This window comes from Jaculus jaculus, chromosome 8, assembly GCF_020740685.1.
Source record: "Jaculus jaculus isolate mJacJac1 chromosome 8, mJacJac1.mat.Y.cur, whole genome shotgun sequence".
Lineage (NCBI taxonomy): Eukaryota > Metazoa > Chordata > Mammalia > Rodentia > Dipodidae > Jaculus > Jaculus jaculus.
In genome coordinates this window covers 75,289,270-75,303,139 of record NC_059109.1, presented here as the reverse complement: position 1 = coordinate 75,303,139, position 13,870 = coordinate 75,289,270, and the positions used below count along the sequence as shown (strand labels likewise).

The 13,870-nt window shown below is 50.1% G+C and overlaps 1 protein-coding gene across 1 annotated transcript in view; it reads left to right on the top strand.

Annotated features, from left to right (window-relative positions):
• Nucleotides 1-13,870, top strand: part of Adgrd1 (adhesion G protein-coupled receptor D1) — a 125,836-nt gene that overhangs the window by 104,232 nt on the left and 7,734 nt on the right. Inside the window, exons 19-21 of the mRNA XM_045157019.1 lie at nt 4,688-4,754; nt 5,597-5,663; nt 12,835-12,926. Of these exons, the coding sequence (XP_045012954.1) occupies nt 4,688-4,754; nt 5,597-5,663; nt 12,835-12,926 (226 nt within the window). The remainder of the gene's footprint in view (nt 1-4,687; nt 4,755-5,596; nt 5,664-12,834; nt 12,927-13,870) is intronic.

Genomic DNA, 13,870 nt, shown 5'->3' with positions numbered 1-13,870 from the left:
TGTCGGTGCCCCAAGTCCTCCAACTGGATGCCCCCTCATCCGCATGCTCCCATGGGCTCACCAGAGAAGGTTGCAGCACAGGTCCTCTGCCCGGATACCCTCACCACAGATCTGGCTTGCGGCTCTGCTCGCTCTTGCCTTTTGGGGAGTCCCAGCAGCACAAGTGACCCTGCTTCCTGTCAGAGCTGTGCTGAGGTTCTGGACCTGCAATTCTTGCAATTATTATAAAGCACAGACCAGGCATCAGGAACCTGCTGTTCTTTTCTGCTTTTCTACAAATAGAGTTAATTTTCACAGCTTTTATTAGGCAGGGGCAGATTAACCATATTTGTTTTGTGTGCTTTCGGGTGGCAAATGCCACTTATTTAGAATGAAATGGAGGCAAATATACACCCCTTGGGCTTCCCTGAAGAGAATGGAACAAAGGAACCTAGGCAGCAGCCACCTCCTGATTGCTGCTGCCTCACAGGGCGACCCTGCCATCCTGTGGGTCCTGCTCCCTCCTCACTGCTCAGGCTGAGCAGCCCCATGGATTTTTTCCCATACTTTGGTCACAAAGTCAATATCCATTGTTCTCCACCACTCACTGAGGCTAATGACATATGACCTGACCCTTCAGTCCTCCTGACTCCCCAAGCAGGAAGGTAGATTATTTCTACAACTTCTGACTTCAGCTAGGAAGGATCTAGATGTTGGCATAGCCAATTTACCTGTGTGGAAACTAGTCATGTAGCCAGAGAAGAGCCAGTATGAATAGGACTGTTCATGTCACTTCCATGATGGGTGTGTGAGGATGATATGATGGGTACAAGAGTATCAAAACCTATTCCATCCAGCCTGAAGGGAAGTTTTGTTTGACCTGTTTGACAATGGGGAAAAAATCAGTCACTTGCCAATATTTCAGCACTGAGGGTGTTTACATGAAATAGCAAGGTCCTTTTGAAAAATGAGGCTATAGCTGTGCTTCCCAGTGTGGCTAGAACCAGTGACCTTGGATACACACACACACACAGAGACACATAGACACACACCACACCACACACACACACACACACACACACACACACACACACACACACACACACACACAGAGTCTCTGCAGGCTCACATCTGCAGTCCTGATATCAGCTCTCTGCAAATAGAGCACCAGGCAGCTCTGACACCCACCACCTCCATCCATCTTTCTATCAGTCTTCCCTTAATTACTTTCCTCAGGAGCCTGTGAACTGTGTCCTTCACTACATGCAGGCCTGGTTAGCTTTGGGCCTAAGTACAGTTTGCAGGTAGCAAAGCTCTCTCACTCTCAGTCCCTAATGAAGAGGGAGCTCCTAGAGCTGACCCAGGGCAGAGGCGCCACTGCAGGCAGACCTCCCAGGGAGACATCACCTTGTCACCTTCGTCCCCTGGCTGGGAAGCTGGAGACAGAGGTGTGGAGGTGCAATAAACAGAATCTGTCTCTGAGGAGATGAAGCACAGCATGAGTGCCTGCAAGTTGATACAGTAGGCAGGAATCTGCACAAGGGCAGAAACGTCATGAGTTTTATTGTTCTCTATTGCAACTTGACCTCCTTGTGAGTCCCTTTCATCTGGGATGAGATCCCACCACAGTCTGTTCCCAGCCCATCTTCCTCTGAAGCCTCATCTTTATTCCAGGGAGCATGCACAGTGCCACAGTGGTAGGAAGGTGGCAACCAGGCTCTGCTAAGTAATGCTACGATCACAAACAGCTGCCCACCCACATCAGTTTTAAACAGTACACGCTGACTTTCTGTTTGTAAGACATATCCACAATGGGCCAGTGGTAGTGGGAAATTCAGAGCCCAGACTGGTAGGGAACTTGCTCCCTGGAGCCATTACCAGAAATTCAGTGCTCAGCCCACTAAGAATTAGGTCACTTCTACTCTCCTCATTGTTCAGAATAAGACTTGTGGTCCCAAGAGTAGCCCCGTGGTGAGGGGCACACACCATCTCTTGGTGGGACAATGGCAGACACAGGATAGGTGGCCTTAGTGAATTCCAGGGCAGCCTTTTGGGCCCACCATCTGGTCTGGTCAACACGCCACAGCAACTGCTATCTGTGGACTTACATCATATATGCCTGTGTCTCAGGAGGCAGAGGCTGGGGACAGCAGCAAGCTGATCCCTCTGAAAGGTCACTTTGCTCCTAAGAGGAGTACAGTTTGACCCAGAGAACACATGTCTATGGTTACCTGGCCAGAGGGGCTCCAGGTGGTCCAGGCTTACAAGTTTGCTTGGATTTGGGGATAGTTTCAGATGAGGTTAATGTTGGGAATAGGTGCAAATCTGAGTGAGACATGAAGTCATTTATTGCAGGGACTAGTGTCAGACACCAGGTAGTCCTTTCTATAACCACATCTGGGTCCTCTGTTGTCTCCATTTCCTAAACAAGAACATAAAGGTCCAGAGAGGATCAGACAGCTCCTTGTGGCTATACAGCAGATCTAGAGCAACCTTATGAAGGAAGTGAGATGTCATTTGCTCCAATGACTTGGCTCTTCCCACTTTATGTTCTTCTCTTTCCTCATTCTCCAACCAATGAACATTGTCTTCTTAACTCCTAGCTGGAATCAAATTAGAGAAATGAAGCAAAGCTTCTCCCACCCCAAAAAAGTAATCCCTCACCTGTCTGCTCAATAGTAGCTTGCTCTCTTCATCCTACTGGCTGCTTAACAGTCATAACAGAATGGTGTTATGGCCTTGGAGTCAGCCTGTCCCACCATACATATACAACATCAGAGGTGGTCTTGTCATTTGGGACAACTGCAAGAGCTTACCAGCACAGATTCACCTTCTACCTTCCAGGACCTAGGTACAGTACACATCACAGAGGGCATCCAGGAGAAATCACAGAGCCACTGCCAATATTCCTACCAAACACCATGGAAAAGAGGCTGGCCAAGTCCAAGTGGTACAGGTAGGGGAGGGAGGCCGAGAATGACCCAAGTCCACAGCAAGGAATTGCCCTCCCATGTTGGTTGCCCCTTACAGAGGTCCCTAGTGTTTTGTGTGTTTGACTTTAAACTCATTTTGCATTTAAAGCACAAACCTAAAAACAAAACACTAATCCTGGTATTCAGAAAGAAGCGTCAGCCTTCTCCTGGGGGGTGCTGGAAAGCTGAAGTGTAGTGACACTGGGTTGGGCAGGCCACCCCGCACCATCCAAGCCTACACACCAGAGGTTACTAAGAGCCCCACAATCTTTCTGCTCTCCTATTTACTGCAGGAATGCAGTTTCTTCATTTATTTTAAGCACTGTCAGAGGAGGTTTAGGGGTTAAATCCAGAATCTGCCCTTCACAGGCTCAGCCTTACCCCTGCAGAGCAAGCAGAGGGCATGACTCTGAACCCCCATACCCTATAAAGGATGCTGAGCAGTCAGAAGTGTAGAGTTTTCATAATTCATGAGGAATCAGCCTCAAAGTTCAGATGTGAGCAGGGAAGTGGATAGCTATGTTTCCAGAACAAATGCATGCATGGCTGGCTGAGCTGGGGAGGATTGAGCTCTGGGGATGACTGATCTGTATCTTCTCTTGGAGACTCACAGAGGCATTTGCATATCAATCCTTTAAGCTTCCAAGTGCCAGGAGAGGCCAAGGCACTCTACTGGCCAGTCTCTAAAAGCTGTTTGACCCTAGAGTTCTTTCTTGGCAGGGAGACCAAGCATGCTGGGAATTGCTAGTCTACATATTGTTCTTTCGCTTTTTGGTCTACATATTTTCCTACCTTGTTCTTAGACCTTTAAACCACCTCTCCAGGAGTCTGACATGTTCTTGCAAAACATTAAACACATTAAATTAGTCACATTCAGTCTTAAATATCAGAAATGCAACTCAAATTGGCTTAGGCATGAAGGGATTTGAACAGCTCACAAAACCAAAAAGGTCCTTAGGTATGGTTGATCCATGGGCTTCTGTAATGGGGTTAAAGATATACCAGAGCTTTTCCCTAGCTCCTGTGCTGCCAAGAAGGCTGCATAGGCCCCTCCCATCTTGCCTCCCATCCTTGCCTAAGTAGAACAGAGAGCTGTTTTCTTCAGTTTCAAGGGCAGTCCCTGTTGGAGTCTTATTGGTTCATATAGGTCATGTGCCTGTCCTTCAATCATTTTCTGTAGTCAGGAGGGTTGATATTCTAGTGAGCCAGTCACAGGGTACATGCTTCCCGGTCAGGAAGGAGCCAGCTCCTAGGCCCTGTAGATTTGGAGAGGGATGGTTCCCATGGAGACTGCTGGTGTGACAATCTAGTATGGCCAGTGGGACCTTCCCTTTTCCTGGTAGCTATAGAGACATTTCTTAGCTGGCTGGGTAATCCTGCCAGGGGGTCACCCTGTGTAGTGTGGGATGTTGAGCCCCTCTGGGCCACCTTGGCACAGCTGCAAACCGTGGCCCAGACAAACCTTACCAGGCTTCCCCTCCTGTTACCATAGCTCTACCCAACCCTAAGCCATGTGCTGTGACAGAATCCTGTTTCCCATGCATAACCAGATGAGGACAAGCATGTGAACACATGAACATGTATGATTATTGGCTTCCTGCATGGGGCCTTGTGCATAGTGGTGCTCTGTGCCCCACAGCCACAGCAGAGTGAATGACAGCTATGAGACGAGCAAATGCATTAACAGACAGAAGGGGGCAGGAGTGGGCCATGTGACATCTTCTGCCTCTCTGCAGGATCCCCTCTTCTCATCTGCATCATTTCCATGTCATTGTCCATGGACAGCTATGGGACAAGTGACAAGTAAGTGACCCTGAACCCTCTGAGCTTCCCTGTGATTGACGAGCCTCCCATGGGGCAGAGTGCTAGGAGGCATCCTCCTCCCACAACCCTCCTCTGCCCAAGTTTGCTTGGGTGCAGGATAGGCACTGGCTGGCTCCTCCCAGACTTTGCCAGAGACAACCCCCACTCTGTTCTTGGACACAGCAGAGTGGGTGTCACAATATCTGAAGAGGGCAGTGGTGGGTGATTTGTGATGGGAATTTATTTTTTGCATGTGTGTGGTATGCATGTCTGTATATGTGTGTGGGGGGTGCATGTATACACGGCACATACATGTATACCTGTACATCTGCATGTGCGTGTGGAGGCCAGGGTTTCACATCGCTTTATTTGCAAGGCAGGGTCTCTTGCTTGAACCCAGAGCTCACTGACTTGAACTACTTTAGCTGGCCATCCTGCCCCAGGGATTCCCTTGGTCTATGCCTCCTGAATACTGAGATTGCAAGCATGCACCACCACACCTGGCATTCAGAGGGTTCCGGAGATCTGAGCTCCAGTTCTCAAACTTGCACAGCAAGCACTTTACCCACTGAGCATCTCCAGCTCACCATGGAAATTTCTTGATCCCATTGTTCCTCTAAGACTTCAACTTTGTCACCTGTGGAGCCTAAGCGGAGGCCAGTGGGCCTTTCTTGGGTGGTCAGTAAACAGCTGGTGCCCAATCAATAAACCACAGCTGAGTGAATGTTTAAACAAACACACTCTGGCATGCACCAGGCAGGGCTGAGGCTTTGCCTGAGGATGGCTGGGGCGGAGGTGAGTGTGGGATATGGTGCTGAAGTAATGCCCTGTTCCCTCCACAGCTGCTGGCTATCGCTAGGGAGTGGAGCCATCTGGGCCTTTGTAGGCCCCGCCCTGCTGGTCATTGTGGTAGGTACCTCATGAGCATAGAGCTGGGAGAGACAGGAGAGGGGTTTGTGTGAATGGCACTGGGCTCCCTGAGAACACAACCGAAGGTGCCCCATCACATTGTCACTTGTTCTTCATCCATAGAGCTCCTCCTGGGCAGTGGGTGACTCCAATACTGTCTTAGGAAGGTTCTGGGCTGAGGCAGGATCACCCATCTCTCAGCTTCCACTGAGTCAGGCAGGGACAGCCACACCTCTTCACTCTGCCCATTGGCTTCCCCTTCTCAGAGGCCCCAGCACCCCACATCTGGGGTGTTCACGGGGCTCCTGGGAATCCCACATGTAACTTAGGCTCATCTGGTTGCAAGGATAGTGAAGCCAGCCGCAGGTTTAGACGAGGGTGGGTAGCATAGGCACTAACACAGGGGGCCTTCCCTGGGGCTGGATGAGCTCTGTGTGTTCCCTTGTTTGTGTTCCCTGATGGGTGTCCTGAGGCTGCGGAGCAACTACACCCACACAGCATTCTGATGATAATGGCCACGGGAGAAGCTGCCTCAAAGAGTCTGTGGAAAAGAGGAGAAGGATGCTGTTGCAGTCAGGTTTGCATTGCTGGTGGAAATCACCCAACCAAGAGCAGCTTGTAGGAAAAAGAGGTTTATTTTGGCTTACAGGCTCGAAGGGAAGCTACACAATGGCAGGGGAAAATGATGGCATGAGCAGAGGGTGGACATCACCCCCTGGCCAACATAAGGTGGACCACAGCAACAGGAGGGTGTGCCAAACACTGGCATGGGGAAACTGGCTTTAATACCCATAAGCCCACCCTCAACAATACACTTCCTCCAGGAGGCTTTAATTTCCAATGGCCATCAGCTGGGGAACCTAACATCCAGAACACCTAAGTTTATGGGGGATACCTGAATCAAAGCACCACAAATGCTCTCATTGGCCAGATTGCTGGGGCTAGAAGAGAAGGGTGTTCTAATTAGCTAACCCTTGCTAGGGAACAAGGGTAGCCCTCACTGTAGCCAGAAAAGTTGAATGCTTTGATTGTCCAGCTTGGGTAGCCATGGGGGTCTAGAGTTGGGAAGATCACCAGCCTAAATGTGGGGAAGGGGCTCCCTGACACTGCCACTAGAGGAAGAGAATGTACACTTGTCAGGACACCACATGTCACAGGTTGTGCTGGGTGGCGAAGGGCCTTGGGCAGTTTCTACTGCTGTCAAAGCCATCTTCCACCCTGTCTACATTAAGGACTCAGCATCAGGCCAGATAGGAGGTGTAGCACAGAGGCTGCCTCGGGGACCCAAGTGTTCCTGGGCATGATGGTCCGTTGGCGTATGGACTCAAGTTGTGCTGAACAGTGTAGGAAATGGTACATGTTAATCTGACATCCACCAACGTGCTTCTGGCTTTATCCTGGTGGCTATTCAAGGAAAAGCCCAAGTGTCCCTACGTGTAATACAAAGCACCTTCCTTCCAATGTTGCAAGAGTGTTTCCACGTTAACTACCTGTCCCAAGATAGCCGCTTGCAGAGATGACAGTGGCTTCCGTGGAGGAGGCTCTGGGCGCATCGGAAGCCCTATCTCCCTATGTCCACACAGAAACTTGTGAAGGTCATAAATCACCACCCCTCACTTCTCCTGCTACTTTCCTGACTATGAATCTTGAAGCTCATGTGACCATTGCCACTTGGCACAGCCTCAGCCAAAGTGGGACCGCGGTGGTTAGTTAGGAAGGAATCCGCAGGAGACACTGACAGGGAAGGCTGATTCTCTGAGATGCTGCTGATGTCCTTGTGCTGTACAGTGTCGTCTTGTCTGAGGACTTCCAAAGGCTAACAGCGAGGGCTGGCACCGGGCTTCCAGCTGCGTGATGTTTGTGTTGGGGAGACCAGGAAGCGTTGCTGTACATAAGATCATGGTCCCTGCCATGCTCCACGGGCTCCCATCTCGCCCCTCTCCTGCTGGTGACATTGCTCTGAGGGGCCCACAGCCCGCATGGCTGTGGAGGTCATTTTATTTGGCCCTGTGGGAAGGGAACCTAGCAACTTTGAGGTCACCAGCTGGGTCAGGCCCTTTCTGAGGCCATACCTCAACATGGGCTCTGTGTTTCCTCAGTCTCCCTCTGTTCTGGGAGAGTCTTGAACAATAATGGCCTCCTGAGCAGAGGAGCCTGAGAGGAACTAGAGAAGAGCGGCTGGGCCAAGCCACTATCCAACATGTTCTCTGGTGACTGGCCAGAGCCAGCTGGGTTCTGGCACTGCTCAGTGCAGATCTCTCTCCACCACCCACTGAGGCCATCAGGAATCCAGCACTCCTGTGTCTCTCAAGCTCATGTAGCTCTGGGTGTCACTCCAGAGGGCTACTATCTATGACTATGACCCAGGCCCCTCCCCCATGCCAGTTATGCTCAACCTCAAAACCAGAAGTCTTCAAGCATGCCATATAATTGAGTTGCCTCAGGGGACTTTTAACTTCCCTTGCCTGAGCTTCGCCTCTAGATGCTTGGTGTTCCTGGCCTTACAACTGTCCCAGGCCACTCTAATGGCAGTTGTCACGGGTCTCTGGTGCCCTCCCGTGGCATGGAGGGGTGACAGAAATGAGAGAGAGGTATGGGCAGCCGCTAAGGGGCTCATGGTCAAGGATCAGGTCAGCCAAGTGCAGCCCATGCGGCCCCACCTGCGCTGAGGTCAGGCTTCCGGCCACAGCCCTGTCAGCCCCTGTTGCTGACTTACAGTGTCTGCAGCTGCTCTACTCAGATTGGAGCACTGTGGGGAGCATTGTGACAGGCACTGTGGCCTTCAGGGCTGGAAATATTTACTACTCAGCACTTGGCAGAAAAAAAATGTCCCTTTGTGGCGTAGGGTATGCTGTGGAGGGTCAGGCCGGCAGCCAGGTTTCACACTGCCTTCGGAGGCATGGGTGAGCTGGCATTTTGTGACCCACCTCTCAGAAGACAGGATGATTTTGCACTCCTGAGTCATGCCCTCATTTCCCCAATAGTACTCTGTCTTACTTCTAAATGAAAAAGGTAGGTTTCTGGATGTCAAACACGGCCTGGCCCCATTTGTGTAAAAGCTCTCTCTGGGCACACAATTCTCATGCGAGTGTGCAATGGATGAGAAAATGTGGAGTGGATGCTCATGAAGGGGAGCCTCATTGTGGAGAGGTATGGATTTGGGCAGCACCTCACACTATAGGCACAATTTTGCAGTGAAGTCACTTTAGAAAGTGGTATGCATGTATCAGAACACATGGCTTTATCTGTGCTTCTGAAGGCACAGATGTTTGGGGGACAGTAACAGACCATTGTGGGCTTCCTGGGCCTCATGTTAATTATAACAGGGCAGAACCGATCTCCCTAGAAACAGCCCCCACCTTCATCACACTGATAGATATGCAGCTCACTGCACCTTCCCTTCACATGGGCAATGGGTGTCCAGTTCCTGAATAATTCAGTGATGCTAAATGCCGACTCACCAAAGGGACCAGTAATTCTCTGGGTATCTGGTCTACTCAGGCTTCTGCAATGAAGTACACATAATTTAAGCCAGGTGCTTAAACTAAGGGAATTATATGCTCTTTCCTCTTGGCTTCTCTATGCCAAGAAAGACACCTAGACATCAGCCCGTGTATAGCCAACAGTCTTGTTTGATTAGGGTGTATACCAATGACCTTGTTTTAACATATTTCTTCTCTAAAGGATCCAAAAGAAGTGCAGTGATGTTCTGAGTTTATGGGTGGTAACGTGAACATAGGGGCTTTAAAAGGAACACAGCCAAAAGATCCAGGAGACCTCTACCCTCTGCCAAGAGCATGAAAATGTGTATACTTCAGTCTATGCCCCCACAGTGGCTTTCTCTGTGCCAGCCCCACCAAGAAAAGGATATTGCCTTCTGGTCTGAAGAAGAGAGGCATCTCTGTGACACCAAACCTTGTCATCCTTGAGTAGAAGTCAGTTATAGGCACATGGATATGTAGTTAAAGGCACAAATATAATGACCTATGGATGCAGAGCTGCAGCACAGAGATCTGTAGCTACAGGTACAGAACTACAATACATAAATCCATAGCTACAGGTGCAGAACTACAGCACATAGATCTGTGCCTACAGATGTAGAACTACAGCACATAGATCCATAACTACAGGTGCAGAACTACAGCATGTAGATCCATAGCTACCAGTGCAGAACTACAGCACTTAGATCTGTAGCTACAGATGTCAGTTCGGACCTGTGCCTCCAGATGAAACCAGATGCACTTAGACACAGTGATGAATTTGAACAGCTAATGGCACGAGCAGTTTCACGGTTAACACTCTGTGTGATTTTTAACTACAGCAGCCAGGAACTCTGACTCAAGCACCTTCAGCATTTTAATGTTGGTGAAACACTCTATGTGACTTGTTGAAAGGATTTTCAGCAGTCCCTTTTAGGAAGACTGGCAATAGCAGACTGTGTATCTCCCATCTTCATTTCTGAGAGGCCTGGGGTAGAATGGCCTTTTACAATGTCCTGAGGTAGTGATAAGACCTGGAGATAGACAGGTATTTATCAATGTGGCTGCAAGCACACTTGGAGTGCTGGAGGGTGTGCCTGCACTCACATGGGATGCTGGGCGATGAGACCAAGCTCACACCAAATAATAGAGGGTAAGATGGGGCTCGTGTGGAGTGCTGCCTGGGTGGTGAGACGGAGCTCATGTGAGGTACTCGGTGGTGACTAAGCTCTCATGGTGATTGCACTTGGATTCACTCAAGTTGTCTGAGTCTCTTCTATGGCATCCAGCTCTCCCTCCTTGCTGGTTTCTTTATCACTATCCCTAAATCACCAGAACCCTCCCTGCCTGGGTAAAACTCCTCATGACCCCACAGGCACTGTGGAGATGTTCACAGGAAAAGAGTTTTAATTTATAGCTGCTTAAAATTAAACTATAGTTATTCATTTGATTTTTGAATTTATGACAGATAAGGTAGAAAAGCTCAAGAATGTATTTTTTAATCTTCTTAATATATACACAATCTCTGCCCACATCTATTTCTCAGTAGTCCAGTTTCTACCCTCCCCTGCAAAGGTGGTCCTGGCATTAGCTTCCCAGTACTTCAGAGTTCCCTGCAGACACAGTGTGTCCATCTGTGTGCTCTGTGTTGGTATCTGTCACCGGGGACAGGGCCTCAGGGCTGCTGGAAGGAAGAACTGCCTTGCTGCATTCCATCCACAGAGTTCTGTGCCTTGGCCATGTACCAAGCCCGAAATGCTGCAGTGCACTGGTGCATATCTGAGTACTTTCTCGTCTTTGTTGATTCAATCAGCCTACAGCTTTAGCAGATGTGTGAGGTACCTAAGATATAAATTCCCAACTGAAAGGGGAAGACTTGCAGGTAAATCTTTCCCCAGAAGCATGGAAACAGCTGGAAGAATTATGTCTAAAAATTCAGAAATCTGAACATGGACCAAAGGCATACAACTGGAAAACCATATCCCTCCTCCCCCAGAATTACTCAGTGCCAGCAGGATAGCAGGTCTTTGGCATCCTGATCAGGGGCTGGTGCCTCTTCATTCCCCATTCCATGACATAGTGGCCAGCTCTGCAGGACTCGCCTGCTTCCTGAACCCATAGCAGCAATGGCAGTGTGACTGAAGATAGTGGGCTGCAATCAGGTGTCAATGCCCATGGGTGTGTGCAGTGACACCTATCTTCCTTGAAGTGGTCACCATACATCACCTGCTCTCACTTTTGTTATTGTCCAAGTTGGAATGTAACTGTATCTGAAAGCCAAGATCCAATTGAAAGTGGCTTTCTGATCACTGTCACAGTCAGCAGTTGGAAAAGCTGAGGGCAGACATGTTACCATACGCTCTCTTTGTGACTCTGCCCAGTGGCTCGTGTGTCAACCTCTTTCACCTACCCCTTCCTCCGACCTTGGGAGACTGTTGTTATCCTCATGTGACAGACAAGAAAACATTGGAGAATAAGGTGGGCATGATTGTAGTAAGCTGAGCCAAGGGAAAGTGTCGGCTAAGCTTTCATTTATGTCCCATTATGGGGTAAGCAGGCGAGACAGGACAAGTGAGACCCTAACAGTGTCCCACTTTCCTTGGAACAGCACTGCACACTGCGGATTGCTTCTGCTGGGAGCTTTCTATGGTCCAGATAGCTAATAGGAACTGGGAGGAAACAGAGGGAAGGGCTGGAGTGGAAAAGCACTGGGTGGAGTCAGAGAGGGGGCAAGCATCTCCAAGTCCCCAGGGTAAGGTGGCCTCTGCAGAGGAGCCTTGGGCAAGCCCAAGATCAAAGTTGCCTGGACTAGCAACACAGGCACAATCATGTGGGTGGGGGGTCTTGACCACAGCCCCTTCCAGGACAGCAGGCTGTGCCTGTGTACCAAGGCTGGGTGCCAGCAGATTGCCCAAGGCCTGTTCGGTGGAGGCTCTGTTATGAGGTGAGTTTCACACTCAGGGGTTAGGGATCTGGCCACAACACAGTCCCTACAAATCAGTGTGGGCCCTGAAGCAGGAGACTGGGGTACCGCTGCTTTGCCCCCTGATACTCAAGGACCCTGGATAGCTGCCTCAGGTACATGGCTGGGCTTCAGCCCGAGACTCTGCAGGTGCTGTTTGAGCCCAGCACCAAGGGAGAGGTAGCACACCAGGTCCCCGCCCAGCATAGGTTCTGGACACCAATGAAGTCCCTACTCTTGGGGCTTCCAAGCATCACACAGCCATAGGCCCAGGTGTAAGGAAGGATGTGAAAGCCAGATGCCATATGTAAGCTTGACAAATAGGTTACCTCATCTTTCCTTGGTCAGTTTGCACTAATCAACATTATTCTTTCTCATTCCAATGGGACAAAGAGGTTCCCAGGACCCAGGGAGGTTTCTAGGACACACAGTGAGCAAATGTGTGATGATATTTGAGCTGGTTCATTGATCCCAAAGGTCACACTCATTCTTCCTGCCATAGTATTTCACAGTGCCTCTGCTGTCTTTACTCAGCAGCATGGGAATATATGGGACAGGCCCCCATGGTACCTGCTATGCTCAAAGCCGAGGGACCTGGGATAGATTTGTTCCAGCCATGCCTCCTGCTTTGAGGAGGCTTGGCCAAGGAACAGCAGCTTCAGGGGGACACATATCATGGGGGTGTGGCTCAGCTCCTTACCTACCACCTCTATGCTAATCTCCCATGCAGGTCAACATAGCCATTCTTGTTGCCGTGACTAGGGTCATTTCCCATATCAGCACCGACAACTACAAGATACATGGAGACCCCAGTGCCTTCAAGTAAGTTGATCCTCTGTTCACATGCTGCTGCACTGCCTGTGTTGTCTGCTGGAGGCATCAGGAGTGACAGCCAGTGTTACCTCCTGAGCCATCACCCAAAACCTTGGCTAGCTCAGTGTCCTCATCCTTTAGGTCTACACGGACACCCCTGGTTTGTACCCTCACTGCACTACTCGTTCATGCATGGTGACTCATGATGTGCTTCTCACACAGCCTGGGAGCCATGTGAAGAATGAGCTCCAGCTTAGGTAGGGAACAGCTTGGAGGTAGGCAGAGGATGCAGGATTCCAAAGCCGGGGGCACCACCGTTCTTCTCGGCCCTCGAACAGTTGAGCCCTCATGCCCTACTCTCTCTCACAGAGGAAAGGGATCATCCTCACAGACGCAGGTGAGGGAAGACCTGAGCAGAGCACCCTGCGCGTATCACACTAGTCACTGGAGGAGGAGGGGCTCTTCAGAGCCTCCTCGGTGGGACCCACACAACTGGCAGCTGCCTGGGGTTCATGGTGAATGTATCTTAAGGCCTGTCAATGAAACATGATGGAAAATCCCTTAAGACACAGATGACCACAAAGTCCCAGGCTTAGAGCCTTATACACATGATGAATGGTTTCCTGAACTCATTTCCTACTTTGTGCCTTTCCGCCTTCATGTGATCCTCACACACAGATCCACCACTTCAGAGTGCCTGGGCCAGAGCCAGTCCACAGGAGAGCCTCCTCCCTCCTGTGCAGCTGGTATGGGATGATGGTGACAGTGGCTGAACCTCATGCCCTCCCTGTACCAGGCCAAGTGGATTGGGCTTCACCCACAGGACTTATGAACCCAAGTCTCACAGTCTTCCCTGGCCCTCAGGAGCCCTAAGCACCCCACATCTCAAGAATGACATTTGAGGGCTCCAATCAGGCAATGTGGAGTTCATGTAAGAGCAGGGCATGGATGCC